We start from the raw sequence: 21763 nt of genomic DNA, 5'->3' as shown, positions 1-21763 counted from the left end.
GCCACTTACCGATCTCGGAGGTTTGATGTGGCCTCATTCTATTTATCCCTCTGGTCCGGGGAAGTGGAGCACTGACAAATAGAGGGCTTCTACATCTCCTAAAGTTTCGCGAGCGGAACGAGGACATTATGAAGCATTATGATGCACTCATCGAAGTATTTTGAGCGACAGACGCTCAGTCACCAGCATCTGGTGAGATAAAAAATATTTGGCTCGGGTTTGAACATTCAAATAATTGAGAGGCGACGGTCCATTCGTTTCCTTGTTCCTTGCCTACGAAAATTAAAAAGAAATGGAATGCGACATTGAAAATTGGTTACCTTGAGTTGACCCCGAGCCGACTCGGATATATTGCCTCCGAGCATTGCAAAATTTAAAACCTCCTCTAAGTATCAAGCTTCAAATAAAGATTACTGCGCCCCGAATCGCAAGAATAAGGAAAAGCGTCTAAGTACTTACCATCTCAACTCAGCTGCGGAGAAGTTAAATTTGGTGGTTCTGTTTGGAGAAGGGCGAGGTTGAGATCATTTAATGCAAGGGTACCAACTTGTAAAACCCAGCTTACACTGAATACGGTATACCAGCCCAAAAAAAAATACAAATTGATATCACTACAATGCAAAGAAAAGCGTACATCAGGTTCATCATCGTCTAGGCATGAACGGCTTATCCTCCTCCTCATCACTCCCAACCGGAGTCTTCGGCCTATAATACGTGCTTCCCTCCTCATCGCCCATCTCCGTATCCCCATTCTCATCCCTATCCTTCTCTTCAACCTCCTCCTTCACCTCCTCCTCTTTCCCCTTCTTCGGCTTTCGTTTTCTTTTCGGCGCCGTTGACCCTTCCCCACCACCTTCACCCCCGGCCGCAGCGAGCCCCTTCCGCCCCTTGCCCCGTTTCTTCTTCCTCTCTGCGCCCTCGGTGTCCAGACCCACGGTCCCCCCGGCTGTAGGGTCCGGCACAGATTCGACGATCTCTTTGAGGAAGTCGAGCATTTCTGTGGTTTCGACTGCGTGTTTCCTGTGTAGGGGTTGGTATGTTTGCTTGTAAAGTCGCTCGAATACAGATGAGAGAAGACGTAAAGAGAAGGGGAGACGGAGCGGAAGATGGAAGGGAAGGAGAGTAGATGAAAGGGGGAGGGAAGGAAGGAAGACCAAAAACGGAAAGATCAAAGGAAGGAGGAATAATAGCAGAAAGACGAAAGATGACAGAAGTGGATGAATCTATAACACAAGTTGCAAAAAGAGAGAGGAGGGGGACACATACAAATGATACGCCTCGACCTTCTTTGACCCCCTGTTCTTCGTGACTTTATTAGCTTCCTCCACGATCATCCCCAAAAAGAGTTCTAGCGCCTTCGCTGGTCCATACAACCCCCCCTAATCAGCCTATGCCACCCAACACCAAAAAAGAGAGGGGAAGATAGACGGACAAATCACAATCGGCGTGGCCTGCGCGACTTTTCCCACTTCTTCATCTTTCTGCATGATCTTTTTTATGCGCGCCTGTATGCAGGGATTCAACAAAGCCATCCGCCACCGAAGCAAAAAAGGCAAAGCGTACGACGGGGAACTTAGTCTGCTTGTTCTTATTCTTCATCGTTCCCTAAGCCTCTGGTGTGGAACGTGTTGGAATGGGCGGTGGCGTTGGCGTTGGCCGTTGAGATGGAGGAGACAATCAAACGGACATACCACGTGACTAGACGCGTTGTGGGGTGTCCATGCTGTGCAATGTGTAAACATGACCAACTTGTGGATTAGGTCATCATCTACATTTCGGAGTCGGTTAGCAGGAGCAAGCTCCCCAATAATTCTCATTTACCGCGAGGCTGGACCGTCCCTTGACAACGCGTAAAGAGAGATGCCACTTATGTACTGATCTAGGAGGTTTGATGTGGCCTCATTCTATTTATCCCTCTGGCCCGGGAAGTGGAGTCAAGGGGGTGGCGGAACGTGGATTTTAGATATACAGTCGCATTATGAAATAAGGCACCCTCAGTCTACCCCCCCCTACCCCCTACCCCCCAAAAAAGGAAACTTCCGAGTTCCTATGTCAAAAACATACTCAAGTAGGTATGTAGTATGTTACATTTTTGGATCTGTTACTACGTGCGACGACACTTCACCCCCATAGTATCCATACAAGTCAATATGCCGCTGCAGATTTGCTTGACTGCCTGTTCCAACAGGAATCTCTTTCTCACATTCTGGGCAATGAAGCTTGGTGTCGCTCGTAAACCCCGACGCTTGTCTGTAATACAGTATTACATTAGAATATATATCTAAAATAGGGACTTACTTCTTCTTTGCCATACTTTTTGCGAACTTGAGCGGTGTTATAAAAAAGTTTGTTGACTTTTTTTTTGGCTCTCAGTCAAAATTTCGGACAGTAAATGCATAGATTAAGTGTTTGCCATGCATCTGAACTTCCCAACTTCTTTGGGGAGCACGATTTGGCTTATTGGCAGGACTTTTGCAAAGTAGGTCACAAAAAATATTTCGACCCCCAAGCGGAGCCCCCCCTTAACCCTATATCCGGGATCCACGTTCCGCCACCCCCTTGAGTGGAGTGTGCACTTACAAATAGAGTTCTATATGCCCTAAACTTAGGTGGAAGTGGACATCATGATGCACTCATCGAAGTATTTTGAGCGAAAGATTAAATCCTATGCTCAGCATCAGGTGAGATAAAAAATATTCGGCTCGGGTTTGAACATTCAAACAATTGAAAGCTGACGGTTCATTCGTTTGTTCCTTGCCTACCAAAGTTAAAAAGAAATGGAATGTGGTTACCTTGAGTTCAAAGACTGGGTTCTAGGATCAGGTGTGGATGACTCTACTTCTAGTCTCCCATACACCGCCATTTGGGCCCCAGGGTGATGGCAGAATGCCGAAATTCCTGATCAGCATCAAACCTCCCCCCTGTTGGCTATCCAATTGACAGCTGTTGGGCAGCCTGCCGCATCCCAGCTGGCAGCTAGGAGTTTACTTTGTGGACACCAGCTCTCGTCTAAAGCTGTTCAACAGTGTCGCCCACAAATTATGATACCTCCACATTTCTCACTCAAGTACCACGTTTTATAGTCTCTCCTAGACAGACTTCGATACATGTGAAGTCGTACCTTGGTTCACGATGTATGAAGTCTGTTTGTTACCATGCCCTCCAAACTGCATCAGAAAATGCTTATGTAAAGTGTGGACTTTGAAACCGTGTCGCGTCAATATTACCTCCTTGCCGTTTTGCTCTCGACGCGATAGCCCGAGCATTTCTACCCTAATACACGTCAAACTTGATACTCTACATCCTGACTGATTTCTGATTCATTATGATGACTTAATGATGGCTCGACAACCCCACTGGCAGGTCCCTGAAGGACTTCAAGACACAATTGTCAAGAAACTCATACTGCATTAGACAAATGGATTGCGTGTGGTCCAACTGGAGCTCGTTTCTGCCATTCTGGATGGAGAGAGCATGCTGTGCTATACTGCCACTGGCAACGGAAAATCATGTTCTCAGTCCCGGCTCTTGTGCTTTTGGAGTATAACGAACGCTCGAAGGCGTATATAGCTGGGCTTCCAACTCGGAAGCAGCCAATCGGGGTTGTAATCACACCAAAAAAGGGGCTGGCTGATAACATTGTATGTCTATCAGTGATCTTCCTCGTTCTACTGATGAGTTTCGGCCTAGGTTCATGAACATCAAGACAGAAAATCTCTGCATTCTCGTACTGCAAAGAGACTTTGAGCACCGCACGGATGGCTGGGATCTGTTTAGCAGGTGAAATCAAGGAGTGTGCATCGACGAGGTCCATCTGATCAATGAATGGGGTCTTTCTTTTCGTCTAGCCTTTGGGACCATCAGGTCTTTTCTACGCGGTCGCTTTCCCTGTTTGATATCTTAGCAACGGCACGTTCCAAGAGCCTCGAGGATCTGATTCCCCAGAGAGGTGGCTGGGAAATCTTTAAAAAGTCACCAACAGAGTCGAATCCCGAGTCCTTTAGAAACATTTCCATTCTCTCAAACTTGAATATCAGCTTCCGCGCGTCGCTTTGGGAGGTTTGATCAGTCGAGGTTGGCTCGAAGATCCACCAAGGGAGCTCAAATTGTTAAATGGGGAGCTGGAAAATGGAGGTGTAGTAGGTGACGACCCATGTTGGTCATTTTGAGATGTTGGAAGAAGGGAACTCGACGAAGATGGCAGGAAGGGTGTGATGAATGCTGAAGTTTCGGGTATTTCAGGGATTGGTTCTAATTTCTTGTAGGATCTGACAGTTTGAACATTGCTATACATTAATGTTGAGGTCATAATGAAGTATGAATGAAATTTGTGATGGCAGATAGTGTTGAAAAGTTTCAAACGCGTCGAGAGTTATGAGGAGGTTCCTCGAAATTGACGCGACACGGTTTTAAAGTCCACACTTTACATAAGCATTTTCTGATGTGGTTCGGAGGGCATGGTAAAAACAGGACTAAACGTTTTATGAAGTCCATAGTATCTAGCACCTCTTTAATCATTAAATTTATATTTATTCACCCCCTTCGGATTGCCTTCGGAACAACTTTAGTGAAACATACTTGACAAAGAGTGTGGGAAATATGTTCATACTCAGCGTACTCCACAGCGTCAAAAAGGGCGCAAATTCTTGTCGTCAACCCCATTGCCTCCCTCGTCAAGCTACAACCTCGCCACAATCACATGTCTTTGCCGCTGCCACCATCGTTATCGACCACGTCATGCCTCTCCACCGTCTCCAGCTCCACACCAACGCCCAACACATATGACTGGCGAAGTTTGGAGGGGGTCTAGCATTGCCAGCAACAACACCACACTAACCAGCCACAGACGCAAACACGCTGCCACGTCGACACCCTGTTGACCAACCTCGACATCATGGTCGACGTCCCCTCGCCTGTCACGTCAGGCTCCCTTGCTTGGTAAGTAAGTGCTCACCGGCACCGCCTATCAGGGGCTGCTGCCCTCACTGTTTCGTTTGTCCAAACCCTGTTGCAGTAAGTCGCCAACGTCAACCTATGATGTCTATGGTCTACCTGCTAATGTGTACATTCCCTCTCTAGACTACTTCACCCCTCATGTCGCCAACATGTCGCTAACTGCTTGCCGTCATGTCACCTCCACCACCAGTCAACGAAGGGGGCACATGGGAGAGAGTATCATGATAGCAGGGAAGGGAGCCATTGGGGGGGTAAGCAATAGCATATAACTAGCCTCTCCAGTAGTAGTAGTAAGTAGTATTGATCGATTGTATATGAATTATCCCCCTCATTGTTACTGAGTAAAAAATATCATAAATCTTTCTAAAACTATATGGTTGGATTGAGGTGGGGATTTAAATGGGATTTTCAGGTGGTTGAATACATTGTGGCCATACTATAATACATACCCCCTCTAGATAACCACCCACAAGGATGATAGCCAGGATGGTCAGCTGGGAATGGGCTGGACCCGACACGTCTATTCCAGCTAGCCTGGAACCAGACCCCTATTAGTTCGATTTTGAGCTGGTGGCCAGCATCCATCACACTGGTGACAATGTGGGAAAATATAGTGGACAGCCTACAGGCCGCATGCTCTAGGTTGCTTCCACATCTGGCCCAAATAGTGGTGTAGGCAACTCCTATGATGATGGTGATGACAGTCGATCTCCCTCATATGGAGTCTGCTTTTAGTTGCACCCCTCAAACCGTAGTAAAATAAACTGATCACGTGTTGTTCCCACGACCGCGTCATGTTCACTAATTAGTGATGCCTTCAACGTGATATCGGGGAGAGCAGACGTGTTCTATGTCTCAAAACCCTCAAAGAACCCTTAAAATTCAACGGTACTTGTGGATGGAGGATATGTTGCCAAATCATTGGTCCACTCAAGTGTCTCTTGCAGAAAAGCGAAAAAGCATCAAGTTTGCGACATCTGGGTCGCTGACCTCGTCCTCCGAGGTACCCACATCAGGTAGAGGGTTTTGACATGGTCAAGTCTGACAACAGAGGCAAACTTTGTTGTTGACAGGCCCAAACTTCGGCCTTTCCCGTCTTCGATACACTCTGGCCCGAAATTTCATTACTTTTTCTTTGGTAACTGCGTTTAAACAATGTTTGGAGGTACTGAGAACCGGGGGTAGCGAGATAGGCTGGGTAGGAGTATCTTTGATGATGGGTGTACCGGAATTTGCATCGTGAGTAGTTGACAAAGGGTAAAATGGGCGAGGAGGCATTGCAAATGAGTGAGAGGAGTGCTGGGTGTATATTGAGGGTGTTCATCGCCGAGCATGGCTGCGGATGCCTTTCACTATCCGAACCCGACGCGTCGCGTCTCGTTGATTAGCGCTCTCACATGACTCAAACGTGGGAATAAAGGGCATCAATTTTCTACTACGGTTTGATGGGCGCGATTGAATGCAGACTACTCTACTTCTGGAGTTCTGTGCCTTTGCTTGAGTTGACCCCGAGCCGACTCGGAAATATTGCCTCCGAGCATAGCAAAATTAAAAACCTCCTCTAAGTATCAAGCTTCAAATAAAGATTACTGCGCCCCGCATCGCAATAATAAGGAAGAGCGTCTAAGTACCATCTCAACTCAGCTCTCAGCTGCGGAGAAGTGGTTCTGTTTGTCTGCCCGGACGTTGATGCCAAACATCGAGTTCACGACCAGTAACTGGGGGGCGGCAATGCATCAGGAGAAATTCAACTCCGCCGTAATTGTCCCACACGCCTGTTCCGGTTCGGGTAATGGCTAAGCGCGACTTGTTGGTGGTCGTCCTCGGGCTCTCCTTCCACAGCACACTTGAGATAAAAACAAAGTAGAGATTTCAATCATTTTATGGTATGTAGGATTATCTATTTCCCTGATGTTTAATATATTGTTTCAATCTGGTGTTGCACTCTCGTCTCCTCTGAACTAAATTTTGAAAATCATATATTCCAGAATTTGTCAAATAGTCGATCCGTTTCGCATCTTCCACTTGTGTTTTCCCGAAAAATTGAGGCCTTACCTGTACCGATTGAGCCACAAGCGGTTCTCGACAGTTGCTCGACAGGTTGGCTTATTTACAATCACGTGCACATAAATTAGATTGTCGTCCTCCGTCGCGCACGTACAATACGACGCGTTACTGGCGACATTTTCACGCGAAACACTTCCCAATCGATAACCATCTCCTTAAGGTCAACAATGAGCTTGACAAGGTGGTGTGTCGGCTTGACATTGCAATCATCAAGTCCTCACCGGGAACAAATGCCAGTCTGGATTTGGAGATTGGATGGTTTCGGCGGCTCGATAAGGAGGTTCCTATCAAAGCGCGGTTGGGAAACAAGGAACTCAAGGTTCAAGCACTAATTCAAGCTGTCGAACGCCATCTCATTCGCATTGCGAAGGCCGCACAACAATTGGGCTCACCCGAGCTTACACTAGAACAAAATAATTACACACACCCCAGGCCAAGTAGTGATTCTGATGTTGATAGCGACGCAGATATGGAACTCGCCTACTAAACATTTATCCTAGTCATGTAATTTACATTTTTTACTACTTCGAAGAGACGTGAAAGTGCTGGGCGGACCCTCTACAATCCAAACGATCCAACAAACCACTTTGCGAAGACCTTAATACATCCGAGATGTAAAGTTTGGTGGGAGCCAAACAAGGACAAGCGTCACGCTGATTTTGCAGGCGTTGCCGCTCCCCACAGTAACTTCTAACCCCCCCAAATCTACAAAGAAGACTCCTTCGTGGTGCGTAAAACTTGCCATGTGCTAGTTTCAAAGTTCACGAGTCCCTGTATCAACTGGTTCCCATGTACCCCGGCGATTTTCGGGAATCCTCAGGCCTCAAGGTCTTGTAATCCCGCATTATACCCGTCGACATGTTAGAGAGCGTAAATGGGGCAATCTTGATTCTTTGGGATGATGTACGCTCCCACATCTTTGATTGCAAATGAAAATCTTTCTTCACGGGGCACGTTACAACACATATACCCGGAAACCAACGGCAGTGGCCCAGAGTGAATCTTCCTAAACAACAAGTCTTTAAAGACATCCAAGCGGTGTACCTCGACCATGTTATCTATCTTTCAGGGATGCGCATGCCACTTCAGGGTGACCAGGGTGCTTGCCATATTCTGATTCAAGGTCCTCCCACCGTCCTGTGAGAAGGACGTAACCTCGGAAAATCTTGATCTCCGTTAAATACCCGCAAGATTGCTACCACGGTGAGTTGTTGGATCCTTCTATCCCCCCCGCGCCTCCCGCTTTTTTTCTTTAATCTTACTCGCTAACTCGGGGTACCCATTCGTCTCAAGAATAATGAAGCCAGCAGAAGTCGCGTGAATTTTTTTCCATTGGCAGATATTTTCCTCTTCGTTCTACCATGCTCATTTTACCGGTCTATCAAGCCACGGGTACATGTTCATCGGACTGATGCTTAATATCCTCCTGTTTGGAATTATGATCGCCCAGGTCTACGTCTATCACACGTCCTATAAAAAGTGAGCACTTCTTCGAGCAAAGATGCGGTGACAAGGTTGACCCCAACTTTTATTCACTTACTTAGGGATTCGTGGGGGCTCAAATGTTTTGTTGGTTCACTTTTCGTCTTTCCTTTACCCATTACCAGCACTCAATCTCGATTTAGGTTTCATATCTTTTCATCGCCGACCTGGTCAACGCGATATTCTGTTTTGTTTATCTTTATCGGACGCTCATTATTGATTTTGGTACGCTGCCATGAGCCTACTCGTGTCGAAACCGATTTGATATGTGTTGTTAGGCGATGCGGAGGCGCTTGGTGTCGCTGATTGGAGTGAGTTGCAATGTTTGACTTCGAAATCCCAAACTTACCTCGTTATGCCTGAAATCCAGTATTCGCAACTGGTATTTACACATTCATTCCTCCGTCCCCGACTTGCCGATGAAAGAAACGCCGTTATAGAGCCAGCTTTGACGGCCATTATCGCTAGCTCTGTGCAACTCTTCTTTGCAAGGCGCATCTGGCTTTTGACGAAAAATTGGGCCCTTGTCGCGCTGGTCGTTGTCACCTCCTTGACTTCCGGAAGTGAGTTGTTTTTTTAAGATGTTCCGGTTTTTTGTAACTTCCTTTGACGCACAGTATGTGGAATTATGACCGCTTTTGAGGTTGGACGGACGCCCAACTTTGTGGATTTCAGAAATTTCGAGGTGTTTTGTGTTTATTTTTGACAAAGAATTTTGGCGCTAACATTTGCGGTTTTCTGTGCTTCTTAGGCTGTAGTTAGCGCTTGGCTTGGGAGTACCGTGGCATGTGATGCTTTCATTACATTTATTCTGGTCCACACTTTGTGGGTGTTTCAATTCTCTGTTTTCAATGCGATTATTGATGGTCTTACGTTAGGGTAAGACGCTGAGCGTAAAATCACCTAACTGACACATTGACGCCATCTGCTGGTAGCGAAAACACAAGACAGGGTTCCAACGCTCCGACATGATGGTTGACCGCATCATTCGCAGTAAGAGCCACCTTTCAGAACTGCTATTTGTTCCGCTAAATATGAATACAGTCACCGTTCAAACTGGTTTCATTACCATGATTATTGCGGCGTTGGATCTTGCCTTTTATCTTGCTGTTGTCAGTACTGTTTTGCAATTAATTGCATTCACGTTCTCAGTGTTGACTTTTGATTTCCAGCCATCCGGCCTTCACCTTCTGTTCAGCTTTCCGCTTTCAAAATTATATACAAACTCCCTCATGAGTAGTCTCAACGCACGACATAAAGTGTTCTACGGATCCACTACGCAGCCTTCAACAATGGATGGCATTAATACCTCTAGCGCAATGGTCCCCCCGTCCCAGCGTGTCCACAATTCAAAACAAGTGAGTCGTGCTTGTTTAAATTTCACAGCAGAAATTGCTCACTGGTTTCTAAAAGCAGGACATGATAAGCTTTGGAGCTCCGGCGCGCCCAGAGGTGTTTGTGCATGTCGAGCATCATGAACTTCGAGATGTTCATGAACAACTTGGGATTCAAGAAACTGGTAATGAGGAGCAAAGTTTTCGTTCGTCGCTAGAGAAAGGTGATGAGGGAAAATGGCCGGCTGTTTAGTACTTGCCGAGAACTGTAATATAAATTATCTGAGTGGCGATTGGTCCTAACTCGTGACGTCATTGCTTTTACAGAGCGATAATAGAAAATGAGGCTGTTATCAGAAACATATACCAAATAGCGCCCTCCGCCAACGTGCTCTTCCTCCAAGTACCCCTCCTCCACGCCCTCGACGCCCTCGACGTCCTCACCGTCTCATTCACGTTTAACTTTCTCAATTTTACCGCCTGTCAACGTCCCGAGGAAACTATAAAAAGCAGCACTCGTCCTGGCCGCCACTTATCACCGCCAGCAATCCATCACTTGTTCGCGTTCCACCAAAACACACCGCCCATAGCTCCTTGTTGGATTTCATAGTTTCGCTGCGCATCGCGACTGCTGCAGCCAGCCGAAGTTGGTTCGTCTGAACCTTCTCCGTGAGACGCTGGCGTAACACGTTGCCTTATTGCGCCCATTGTTGCATCGCACTTGCCACCTACTACTGATCTTTCCCTCTTTCTTGTTATATCGCCAATGGAAGAGCCCACTCGAGCCCAAGTCTTGCAGCCTCGAACGCCCATCAGACAGGTGCGTCGCCCCCTTGACAAATGACAAGACCGCCCTTTTTACTTTCTTCTAGGTCAGGTCAAGTAAAATGTCGCAAAAATTTTCCCAGTTCAAGGGCATCTTTCGTATTCCCACCCGCAAGCCGACTGATGATAGGGAAGCCGATAATCATCCTTATGCCAAGCAAAGTCGCTCGTCGAGGGATCCTGGCGTCAAACCGTACATGTCGCAGCCTATTCTTGGTTTAGCAGGTAACAACTACCACCAACCCGACCACGATGGGGAAACCTCCTCTGAACAATCCGTGTCGCCCTCTCGACCAACTTCCCAAGTGGACCTTTCGAAAAAGACACCTCCCGATACCCAAAAGTCGAACAGCCACACATTATCTGCTGGCCTTGCCCCTGCTGCGCATGCGGGGTTATCGATAGGCAGTCGCACCAACGTAGACGCTTTGCCTGCCATTCCCAATCCGCGGCCCTTTCACACACCATTGCCGCTTGATACATCATCAAAGGCCCTCCCACCGACGCCGGTTGCGACACCGAAGCGGCCGAGGACTCCAGGAAGGACAGGTTCGGGCGAGACTTCTGGCGGGATGCGTGGCCTTGTTCGAACACTTTCTAGGACACCGTCAATGTTTCGATTGAGGGACAATACGCCCACGCCTTCTGAGCTACCACCACCTGTTCCTCCACTTCAACGACGTCCATCGCATCCATCTCCTGCGCAATTATCACCTAATTTATCGATGGCCTATAGTCCAACTAGCCCAACGTCTTCCATTTCCCCTTTTCCCCCGCCAGTATCCATTCCTACGCAAGCATGGAGCGATGTTGCTCCCTCCATCACTCTCCCTAGTCGCCCAAAAGCGGTCACAGCTAGTTCTACTCCTGCAATCACTGCTACCCCACCCGTTCTAGATACCGTTATTCGCACCACTTTGAGTAATTCAGAAGCAGTGCCACAACGACCTAAACTCACCCTCCCACCACCGAACCACAGATTTAGTGTGACACTTGCCGGCGGAAGCATGGCGCGTCTGTCTCCTAGTGTCATCTTGCGGCCTCCGCCCCTTCCTATTCTTCATCTTCCGCAACTGCCTACGGCGAGTACGGCTTCACCGACGGTCACAGAGAGACGGTCCCGCTTGGGACTGAAAAACATGCCGGCTTTGCCTCTACAAGGTACAAGTCGGGGTGCTGGTGGCCAAGAAGAGAATGACGATGGGGAGGAAGACGACGAGGACGATGATGATGATGAGGTAGAGGATGATATGGGCGAAGGCTCCAGCGGGCTTAGACACGACGACGAGGAACCCTTTCATCGTCCAAGCATCAGCAGCGAAACAAGTAGTATAAGCTTGGATAGAACTCCATCACGATCTTCGTCGTACAAGACTGCTCAGGCAGATCCCTCGCCAATCGAAGATGTGTTTCCACCAGGGACGCGACCATCTCAGCACGCGCCTTCTCTGCCACTCCTGGAAACATCACCTATCGACCTATCTTTTTTCAATTCTTCGCAAACATTAACCGACATCAAAGGCAAAGCAGCTCTTCCTCCAGCATTACCGTCGATCCTTACTCAAATAGAACGGCCAAATGATAACGACTATTTCAACTCAAGGATTCCTGATGCTGATGAGAGAGCAGTGGACCGCACACCTCATCCACAGAACATTTCGCCAGTTCAAACTCCACGGCCGACCGATCGTTTTCGCCATTCCGTCATTCCCCCTCCCCGACTGGAGCGTCTTTCGACCTTGCATGCTGGCCCTAGCTTGCGTCCTGGTATGAATAAGCGAGCTTCTCGCAGCTTGATTGATATTCATGCTATGGCGAAGAAGGAGATGGTGGAGATGATAGTCAGAGAGGAGGAGGATATACAAGAGAAGACGAGGAGAAGGCAATCTCGGCTTGGAGGAAGAGATGTCGTTTCGATTGTGGTGGCAGACACAGATGCGAACCGACACGTCTCATTTCCTCTAGATTCGTTGGATGCTCCAGGAGAGAAAAAGAAGAATCGAATGAGTGTTGCTCCTCCTTACGATCCCTCTTCGCATCCCCTTCGCAAGCGCCGGTCAATGCCCACTTTCAGCGAGGCTACCGAACCTCCGCCTTACCCTGACTTTGCGCCACGTGGACTAGGACGCCCAGAGTTTAAAATCCAACCTAGGGAGGACGAAGGGAAGGAGAAACTCCCTGCTTATAGTAATCCCGTCTACCTCAAAGCGATCATGCCAAGAAAGGTGGAATTCAGTACACCTGGCGTGCAAGCAAGGGACAGAAAGTGGCGGAGGGTCCTGTGTGTGTTGGAGGGCACTGCGTTTAAGGTGTACAAATGTCCTGCTAGTACGGCAGGGGTGTCTGCGATTGGAGGATGGTGGGAAAGTAAAGTTGGTGTGGGGAGTGTAACCGTCGATGATGACCCTCGTACGACTGCCAATGCTGGGTTGGCAGGGAGCTCCAGTGTAGCTGTAAATGGCGTTGCTGTGCAGAGGGAGAAGGGCGAGGTGGAAAGGAGACCTGGAGGTATTGGACAAATGGAACTGCAAATTCCATCACCGCGAGGATCTCAACAAGGCAGAGAGGCGGACCATGGGACTCTCCCTGCTACGAGGTCGGCACTGAGCGTTGCTGTAGGATTGCTCAAGCCTTCACGACATGGACGATCAAATAGTGATCTCCCTCCGGGTCCAGCGAAACCAAAGTCTCCCCGGCCATCTTTGAATATTTCTCAAAGCGGGTCAACGACTCCAACATCCTCTTCCTCGTACAATCTGATGAGGTCTAATTCTCCGGTGCCTCCATCCTCGTCGCACGGGCATGGGATGTCAAGCGGTGTACCCTCGCCTTCCTCTTCACAACTTTTCTCTCGACCAAGTACGGCAATGTCTACTTCATCAAGGCGATCCCAATACCGACCTCCTGGACATGCCCCTCATCATTCAAGCCATAGTAGTACGCACACCCCTTCTGTTAGAGAGAAGGGGAAAGAAAAAGAGATCGTACCGAACCCTACTGACCTGATCAGAGCATACACGATGCAGCACGCGGAGAGTGGGTTGGGCAATGATTATCTCAAGAGAAAAAATGTTATTCGCGTTCGGTTGGAGGGCGAGCAGTTTTTGTTGCAGGCACAAGATGTTGCTAGCGTCATCCAGTGGATCGAGGTGTGTTTTATGAATCTTTTGCTGTACTATGTGACTGAGATGGACGAAGGCCCTTCAATCTTCAACTAATATTTCTCTTGATTTGGATGAACGGCCGATGCCTAGAGGCCCGTTCTTTCCGAGGTATGTGGAGCTCTTTTCTAACCAACAATTAGTGCTAAGTAAATTGCAGACGTAGACGGCGTCGACGTCCTGCTATTCCAACAGACACGGTGGGTGTTCCATCGCCGCTTTCTGCGACGGCGGCGGCCCCAGCGTTGCGGAGGACCTCGTAATTGAAGCTATATCGGACTTGCGGACATTCTGTTGTAGTAGTAGCTTTTTTGTATCCGCCTTGTAGCCAATATTTCGCCATTTTGCTGCTGAGTTCCCACGATTCTCCGAAGTTGGCCGGTTTTGGAACGTTTGGTGTTATCTGCACCGCCCAACACCAATCATCGATTCTGCCCAAACCACCCTTGCTCGTCGTCCCATACGTCCTTGCCGTCACTCCACTCCTCTTACAGCAGGCTGCATCGACGACCCTCGCCCATTCTACCCACGACTACCTCTAAAATATCCTTGGGTTGCACACCAACTCTCCAGGCGCTCTTTTTTTTTCACCGTTTTTCGGCAACCTCATCCGTGACATAAAGCCACTTCAAGACGCACACCTAGCGGGTTAGAACTCAAAGCGGAGGCGATCTTTCATATAAGCGATGGCAGATACAACGACAGAGATTGATCTGGACTCGGTCATCGACCGTCTCCTTGAAGGTGAGCTGGCACGCCACCACTGCTTACTTCCTGGTTCGAATGGGTCGAGGAGATGGTAGCGGAGCATGCAAGGCTGTATAATTGGCCCTCAGCAAAGGCGATGGGTGGGATGGGTCATGGTCGTCCGCAATTGTGGTCGTTTTTCGTGATGGGGGTGATGACTCACCGCCAGGCACCTCGTGGGCACTGCATGCTTCAGCGAACTGCGTTTACGATCCTCAGCGGCACAGCGCGATAACCCTTCTTGTTACCCAGGAAACCCCCGCTAACCCACATCCTTTTTTCTCTTTGTCCTCTAGTCCGAGGCAACCGACCGGGAAAACCGGTTCAACTGCAAGAATACGAAATCAAATACTTGTGTACAAAAGCTCGCGAAATTTTCATCAACCAACCCATTCTTCTCGAACTTGAAGCCCCCATAAAGATTTGTGGTGCGTCCTTGGACCCTTTTTTTTGACAGTATGGAGTGATGTTGACATTTTTTGATGCTTGTCAGGCGACATTCATGGCCAATATTACGACCTCCTCCGGCTTTTTGAATATGGCGGGTTCCCACCAGAAGCCAACTATCTTTTCCTTGGTGACTACGTTGACCGAGGAAAGCAGTCTCTCGAGACTATCTGCCTCCTCCTCGCATATAAGATCAAATACCCCGAAAATTTCTTCATCCTGCGAGGCAACCACGAGTGTGCCAGTATCAACAGGATATACGGGTTTTATGACGAATGTGCGTCTCATCCTCCATTCCAACTCTTGCATTCCTCACTTTTTTTGGCAGGTAAACGCCGTTATAACATTAAGTTATGGAAGACGTTTACGGATTGCTTCAATTGTTTGCCGATTGCTGCCATTATTGACGAGAAAATTTTCACGATGCATGGTGGTCTGAGCCCGGACTTGCAATCGATGGAACAAATACGGAGAGTAATGCGGCCCACCGATGTACCTGACACAGGTGTGAAGTCTTTTTGGCACTTTTCTCGGTTCCGTTCCGAATGTACTGACGGCACGTTTCTCATTTTAGGTCTGCTTTGCGATCTACTTTGGTCCGACCCAGACAAAGATATCACTGGATGGTCCGAGAACGACAGAGGGGTGTCATTCACATTCGGACCGGACGTGGTTTCACGATTCTTGCAGAAGCATGACATGGATTTGATCTGTCGAGCTCATCAGGTATGTGGGCCACCTTGAAGCCACCGGGATTGTTATCCTGTGCCTGGCTCAGATAATCATGTCGTGACACTCATTTAACGCCCTTCATTTCCTTGTTTAGGTTGTAGAGGATGGCTACGAGTTTTTCGCCAAGAGACACTTAGTGACTCTGTTTTCAGCACCGAACTATTGTGGAGAGTTCGACAACGCAGGAGCAATGATGAGTGTGGACGAAACACTACTGTGTTCTTTCCAGGTTTGTTACAACCGCACTGAATATACTCAACAATTCTAAACGCGTCTTGCACAGATTCTGAAACCTGCCGAGAAAAAGGCGAAATACCCATATGGCGGGATGAATATGGGACGGCCTGTGACACCTCCACGCAAACCAAAGAAGAAGGACAACAAGATGGGCTAGATTGTGCACAAGTTGTTGGTTGCAGCCATCCTCCACACCGACTTCCGCCTTTCTCATTTCCGGTCCTGGCTACGTTTTCTCTTCTTCTCTCCCGCTCATTTGCTTGTTCTCGCTGTTATTCCTTATATTCATTCATTCATTCCTGTGCGTCGCGGTTTGGTAAGATACGGTTATTGAGGGAGGACTGGGGATCTGCAACCTCGCAAGCACGGTGTGGTGTAGCAGTATCTATTTATGGTTGCTCGTGTAGTCGAGGTCGTGGCAGCAGTACCCCGCTGTCCGGAAGCGGTAGCATGGGAGGAGGAAGAGTGGGAAGGATGGAGATGGGCAAACAGCGATTAGGACACCGCGGAGGACGGGAGAAAAAGACCACGCGCCTACGCCTTACATCCTATTATCAACCATCAGTTTGCGAAACACAAAATCCTTCTCAGCTGCCACTAAAATTACGGAAAGCAGAGACTGTTCTCCGGATGAATCTCCCGTTTTCTCCTTTCCTTGTTCCAGGACCTCGGCTGGGGTTACCGACCTTGTTCCCATAATTACATCTCCCTTAGATGGCCTTCCTCCCATAATGTTATACGAGACCCCCTCTGCGCGTACTTTTCCTCGTCTTTCATCTTTCTTTGTACAGTAGTGCGATACAATAACCCTTCCTCCGTTATATCATTATTCGGCTGGTGGCTAAGTTGTCGGTATATACGTATTCCACACTTCTTTACACATCCCTCTACCTACAAATTTCTCATCTACTCTTCTCTTACCCATAACGAGACATTGGACTTGCTTTTCTGTGTACTTATATTATACAACGAAAACGAACCTTAGATCCTCAGGCCGCGTCTCCGCCACTCAATAGCATGTGGCCAGCGGAAGAATCCTTTGACCCGATGTTTTTGCGTTCTCTTCCTGTTTCAGAAATTACGAATAGGCCGAAGCCGCACAAATGTGATATGATACTTTTCATAATTAAACGGGTGCGATCTTTGTTACAATTGTAGTGAGGGAAGAAAACGAGGGGTATAGCCTAGTGCTCTCAGCAGCAAAGCCGAACGTCTGGGTGATAGCATAAATACAGCCTGAACTACGGCCTGAAATTATGCCTTGACCACCTCATCCTCATCAAGGGAGTCGCACATGTCATCCTTCTTTTGGACTTGCAGTACGGTGGGAGTTATCTGATCCTTGTCTCCGTCGCCATCGAACAGGGCAGCAGTCTCTTCTAGGGTGCAGTTCTTGGTCTCGACGACATCTGAACTCGCCGGTTAGACTCTTCAGCTAGTGCTGTTGTGGAGGACTCACAGAACCACAAGAAAACAGCTTCGAAAGAAAGCCAGCAGATATAGACGATCTGATTGAAAGATGTTGGAATTAGAATGATATTATAGTCAAATGTGATAGCGTTGTCGTACATAGTATTTCCAGCCGATTTTGTCAAGGGCTATAGGGTTGACATATTGGTTGAAGATGAGCGAGAGTGAAATGGCAAAGCCGAAGACGGTGAAGCCTTTAGCACGGAGACGGAATGGCAGAATCTCGACCGTGTATGAGATGATAAGTGGACTGAATGCCAGGCTGAGAGGCAAAAATGTGAACTGGTTCCCTCGATCAGAATAACACAACGTGGCTCACTCATAGGATGCATAGAACAGAAAGATAAACGCAATGACAGCGTGGGCAGCACCGCGATCTTGAGTTTTCGCAAACGTAGCAGAGCATGCAGTCTGGAGGGTGAAGAAGATGATCATGCCGCAGACGGAGACCATAAAGAGGATTCGTCGTCCAATTTTGTCGACCATTGAGGCTGCCAAAAGAGCCCAGAACAAGTTCCATATTTGAAGGATACCGTTAATGAGCAACTGGATTGTTGGATCCGTAATGCCGATGGTGTCGAAAACCTTGTTCAGATAGTATGATACAAGACCGTTGCCAGACCATTGCGAGAAGAAGGCAAGGGCGATGATGATGCGCATGCGCTTTCTGTTCCCGGCAGTGGAGAAGAGTGTCATCCATCCAACGGCAACTGCGGTGAGTATACATAAATAGAATTCCGAGTCACCTGCAAAGTAACTAACCTGTACGATCCAAGTCAAGTGCGGCCTTGATTTCCTCGAACTCATACTTGACGAAACAGTCATCCCTAGCTGGAAGTTAGAGGAGCGAGACAACCACGTCTAAGATATGCATACTCATCGCCGTCAGCATGGTAATAGGCAAGGGTCTTGAGAGCTTGTTCATTCCTTCCTTTGCTGATCAACCACCGAGGGGACTCGGGAGCAAACCAGATTAAAAGAACCTGGGCAACCGATGGCAGGGCTTGGAGAGCAGAGGGGATACGCCACGCCAATGTGCTGTTGTCAATCTTCAACGTTCCAAAGGTTGTCCAGGCGGCACTTATGGAAAGATATCAGTGACAGATTACACGGGAATAGATAAAATAGGACATACACAATAGCTCCGGAGTACCACAGAGAGTTGTACATTGACGTCAAGGGGGCACGGTATGTGGGATATGAAATTTCAGTGATCAACATGGGTGCGGCATTGGCGGCGAAGTTAAGCCCAAAACCAATTAAGAAGCTAGAAATTATTGAGTTGACGACATTTTAGTGATTGATAACCGGATTCACCGAGCACCGATGAACATCCAAATGGATTGAGAGGCCGTTTGTATAGCCGTTGCAATGCACATAATCACCGCACCAAAAAAGATAGCTGAACGACGTCCGAGGCCATCAGATACATATGGAGCGAACGGAAGCCCAGCCAAAACTCCGATACTCTGTACAAACAAGCTGTTAAGACTGCGCCAGGAATTAGTTGAGATAAACGTTGGTGACCTGTATGGCGTTGAGGAGACCGAGCTTTCCACCAGTGGGATTATTGAAGTAATTTTTCCACTGGGGAGTAGATTGAAGAGCATTCATCATACTTCCATCGTAACCGATGGTTGAAGAGGTGATGAGGCTAGACAAAACATGAAAAGATACGTCTATACGGCATCAATTGACTCACAGTAAAAAGATCCAGGCGTTAAGGGTAATCAATCTAAATAGGCTAAGAGGCAGGGAATGGGTATAGACTTTGAACATACCGCCTGTTATTGTACCATTTTCTCCGAGGGTTGATGAGATGACCATATTTGGCGTTTACACCAGTGGTTTCGATGGCACCCCCACCCATTGTCAAGCTTCAAGTGTATGACTGAGTGCAAGGAGGGTAGCGTGTAGACTGATGAGAAGTTGCAGAAGCGAGCATGGTTCTTTATAGCATTGCAGCAGGAAATGGTGTCAAGCAACGGTAGGAGGCGACCCTAGATGCAGATTTTCCAGAGGTACACTCTGTTTCGTCGCCCGAGGGAATTTCCGAACCTGGATTTTGGCATGTGGGAGAACTACACTCGGCGATACAAATGGTAGCCAGTGAGCACACAACTTGGTCGCACAGCCAGTCAGATAGCGATGTCGGATCTTTGTGAGAAGTCTTCCGTGTCGCTTGTTGTCCAATCGGATACACGCCTCAGAATCTCATACGTCTACCACTGTGGATGCAGCCCTTGGATTGTTGGAGGACTGAAGTCTGTGCGGGATGTAGTTATTTCGGGGTTATCCTAGAGGGGATGACTACCTGAGGAGAATCGTCGGGTTCTGACGACGGTGTAAAACGCACATTTGAATGTGCCGGAAAGTACGGTGTATCTTGACGGAGCGGATGAAAGTCATTCATCACACGTAACTGAACAAAACTGAACCTTGGACCGAGGGTTGGCTGTGTGACGAACTATCTATCAGGTCTGTATGAAAGGGTCAATGTACAATGATTGAGTTCAACTTACAGTTCCTAGCCCTAGCTTCACATTGGTATACATCAAGATTCAAGGGAACCGCGCTGATGCTGATATGGAAGTTTTGAGCATGGTTAGAGATTGGTGAGTTTTATTACTTTGTTTGCCTAGTTCCAACAAGATTTTAAGAACTGTCTTTAGCGGAACGGTTGAGAAGAATCAAAACTCAAAAGCCACGTTATTACTTACCGTGCAACTTAAATAATAATAAACATCGCCAAATAACACTGCCAGTTGCCCACATCAGATTCTTTCACTTGCATCTCCCAAACATTTGAATCACCCAGAAAGCCAAAACATTCCTTCAATGTAATGTGGATAAGACGTGCCATACCTTTTGGACCCTCGCGGGTACCAACTATGTCGCTCGCTTCTGCGTCGTCAAAACAGCCGCCACTCGACACCCTGATCGAGGAAGAGCGCAAGGATGATTACGACCCTCGACATTTTTTCCCCGTGAATCCGGGGCAGGTCTTTTGTGACACCTATCGAGTAGTCACAAAGCTAGGGTATGGCGGGAGTTCAACTGTGTGGCTAGCTAAAGATATTCGTCGGTATGTGTCGTCAGCAACTTGGACGCCGCTTGTATTAAACTTGTGCAGACGACCGTGGCAATCTACACGCTATGTAGCATTGAAAATATGTACCAACAATCATGCCGACCAAACATCCGCTAGCCATGAGTTGCAAATTTCCCAAGTTATTGCAACTGCAAATCCATCGCATCCGGGTAGGCAATTCGTACGAATAATAGTTGATTCGTTTGAGGCTAAGGGACCACATGGATCGCATATGTGCCTCGTCTACGAGCCCATGCGGGAACCTATCTGGCTGCTTCAGCAGCGTTTCAATGATGGCCGGTATTCGTCGGATCTTCTAAATTTGACACTCCAGTATCTCTTGTCCGGGATAGACTATCTCCATTCCGAATGTCACATCATTCACACCGGTAGGTATGATCTGTCTTCATATTTCAGCACCACATTTACGTGTAGTACAAGATATAAAGCCGGAGAATATTCTAATCAGGCTTGAGAATTCATCAGTGCTCGACGACGTTGCCAAGGGTGAAGCTGAGAAGCCATCTCTCCGGAAGGTTCTCGATGATAGGATAGTATACCTTTCGAGAAACAACTTTGGACACCCCAAGTCAAGCCCCGGGAAACCAGTGATAACGGATTTTGATCGGAAATGTCTCACACCCCCTCATGCACCCTATTCAGCCCAATCCATACCGTTCACCGGAAGTCACTCTGGGTGCACCTTGGACGTACAGCGCAGATGTATGGAACTTCGGTGTGATGGTAAGGTTGGTTATTGTGCAACCGGTAGTACAGGAAGGCTGATGTCATCGCGAGGACAGATATGGGATCTGTTGGAAGGCAAAAAGTTGTGCGACGGGTTTGATCCTGAATACAATAAGTATACCAGCCGTGCACATCTTGCACAACTAATAGCACTCTGTGGATGTCCCCCTAAAGAGCTGCTTGACCGAGGGAAATTGACCTCCCGATGGTTCGAATCTAATGGCAAGTTTCATCTACACATTACGCGTAGACCAACTGCTAATACTTATCTACTGTTAGGCGTATTCAAGCGCCAGAACCTGATTCCACAAGGTATCACCCTTGAAAACTCGATCAACAACATGGAAGGCGAAGATAAGAAACTGTTTATCGAGTTCGTTCGCAAAATGCTCCAGTGGCTGCCGGAAAATAGAAGCACAGCCAAGGAGTTGCTTGTGGACCCTTGGCTTAATCATTTTAGTTGATTA

General features: G+C 47.9%; 7 protein-coding genes across 7 annotated transcripts; 5 read left to right on the top strand and 2 right to left on the bottom strand.

The window, feature by feature from the left end:
* Positions 1–950: 950 nt before the first annotated feature.
* Positions 951–1599, bottom strand: LACBIDRAFT_149540 (uncharacterized protein; the record flags this gene model as incomplete). Its single annotated transcript, XM_001880998.1, has 4 exons — positions 951–1020; positions 1267–1360; positions 1403–1505; positions 1564–1599. Coding segments are annotated over 4 exons (303 nt in total), but the record flags the coding sequence as incomplete, so codon positions are not given.
* A 3295-nt stretch (positions 1600–4894) lies between these two features.
* LACBIDRAFT_327152 (uncharacterized protein) lies at positions 4895–5489 on the top strand (the record flags this gene model as incomplete). Its single annotated transcript, XM_001881197.1, has 3 exons — positions 4895–4938; positions 5015–5207; positions 5415–5489. 3 exons carry the CDS (start codon positions 4895–4897, stop codon positions 5487–5489), a joined length of 312 nt encoding a protein of 103 aa, XP_001881232.1.
* Positions 5490–8419: 2930 nt separating this feature from the next.
* On the top strand, positions 8420–10092 carry LACBIDRAFT_297494 (uncharacterized protein; the record flags this gene model as incomplete). Its single annotated transcript, XM_001881196.1, has 10 exons — positions 8420–8502; positions 8568–8592; positions 8649–8730; positions 8784–9068; positions 9123–9190; positions 9257–9334; positions 9441–9498; positions 9550–9617; positions 9678–9863; positions 9922–10092. 10 exons carry the CDS (start codon positions 8420–8422, stop codon positions 10090–10092), a joined length of 1104 nt encoding a protein of 367 aa, XP_001881231.1.
* A 513-nt stretch (positions 10093–10605) lies between these two features.
* Positions 10606–14088, top strand: LACBIDRAFT_297493 (uncharacterized protein; the record flags this gene model as incomplete). Its single annotated transcript, XM_001881195.1, has 4 exons — positions 10606–10659; positions 10712–13813; positions 13863–13936; positions 13986–14088. 4 exons carry the CDS (start codon positions 10606–10608, stop codon positions 14086–14088), a joined length of 3333 nt encoding a protein of 1110 aa, XP_001881230.1.
* Positions 14089–14153: 65 nt separating this feature from the next.
* Positions 14154–16934, top strand: LACBIDRAFT_294311 (uncharacterized protein). The gene is made up of 7 exons (XM_001881194.1): positions 14154–14569; positions 14869–15000; positions 15066–15296; positions 15348–15524; positions 15594–15745; positions 15846–15980; positions 16035–16934. The coding sequence occupies exons 1-7, from the start codon at positions 14512–14514 to the stop codon at positions 16143–16145; spliced, it is 996 nt and encodes a 331-aa protein (XP_001881229.1). The 5' UTR covers positions 14154–14511; the 3' UTR covers positions 16146–16934.
* Positions 16935–17242: 308 nt separating this feature from the next.
* LACBIDRAFT_235343 (uncharacterized protein) lies at positions 17243–19328 on the bottom strand (the record flags this gene model as incomplete). The annotated part of the gene is made up of 11 exons (XM_001880997.1): positions 17243–17397; positions 17448–17496; positions 17558–17720; positions 17778–18168; positions 18221–18285; positions 18335–18538; positions 18594–18725; positions 18776–18927; positions 18986–19112; positions 19161–19193; positions 19240–19328. 11 exons carry the CDS (start codon positions 19326–19328, stop codon positions 17243–17245), a joined length of 1560 nt encoding a protein of 519 aa, XP_001881032.1.
* A 1021-nt stretch (positions 19329–20349) lies between these two features.
* Positions 20350–21760, top strand: LACBIDRAFT_297490 (uncharacterized protein; the record flags this gene model as incomplete). Its single annotated transcript, XM_001881193.1, has 5 exons — positions 20350–20938; positions 20991–21157; positions 21213–21293; positions 21353–21518; positions 21576–21760. 5 exons carry the CDS (start codon positions 20350–20352, stop codon positions 21758–21760), a joined length of 1188 nt encoding a protein of 395 aa, XP_001881228.1.
* Positions 21761–21763: the final 3 nt, after the last annotated feature.

Source organism: Laccaria bicolor, genomic scaffold (assembly GCF_000143565.1).
Source record: "Laccaria bicolor S238N-H82 LACBIscaffold_12 genomic scaffold, whole genome shotgun sequence".
In the NCBI taxonomy this organism is placed as follows: domain Eukaryota; kingdom Fungi; phylum Basidiomycota; class Agaricomycetes; order Agaricales; family Hydnangiaceae; genus Laccaria; species Laccaria bicolor.
The sequence above is the reverse complement of the archived record's forward strand: the minus strand, read 5'-3'. Positions and strand labels throughout refer to the sequence as shown.

Coding starts and splice junctions, on each gene's coding strand:
- LACBIDRAFT_294311 (XM_001881194.1), top strand. CDS start 14,512: ATGGCAGATACAACGACAGAGATTGATCTGGACTCGGTCATCGACCGT. Junction 14,570..14,868: donor CATCGACCGTCTCCTTGAAG/GTGAGCTGGCAC, acceptor TTTGTCCTCTAG/TCCGAGGCAACCGACCGGGA. Junction 15,297..15,347: donor ATACGGGTTTTATGACGAAT/GTGCGTCTCATC, acceptor TTTTTTTGGCAG/GTAAACGCCGTTATAACATT.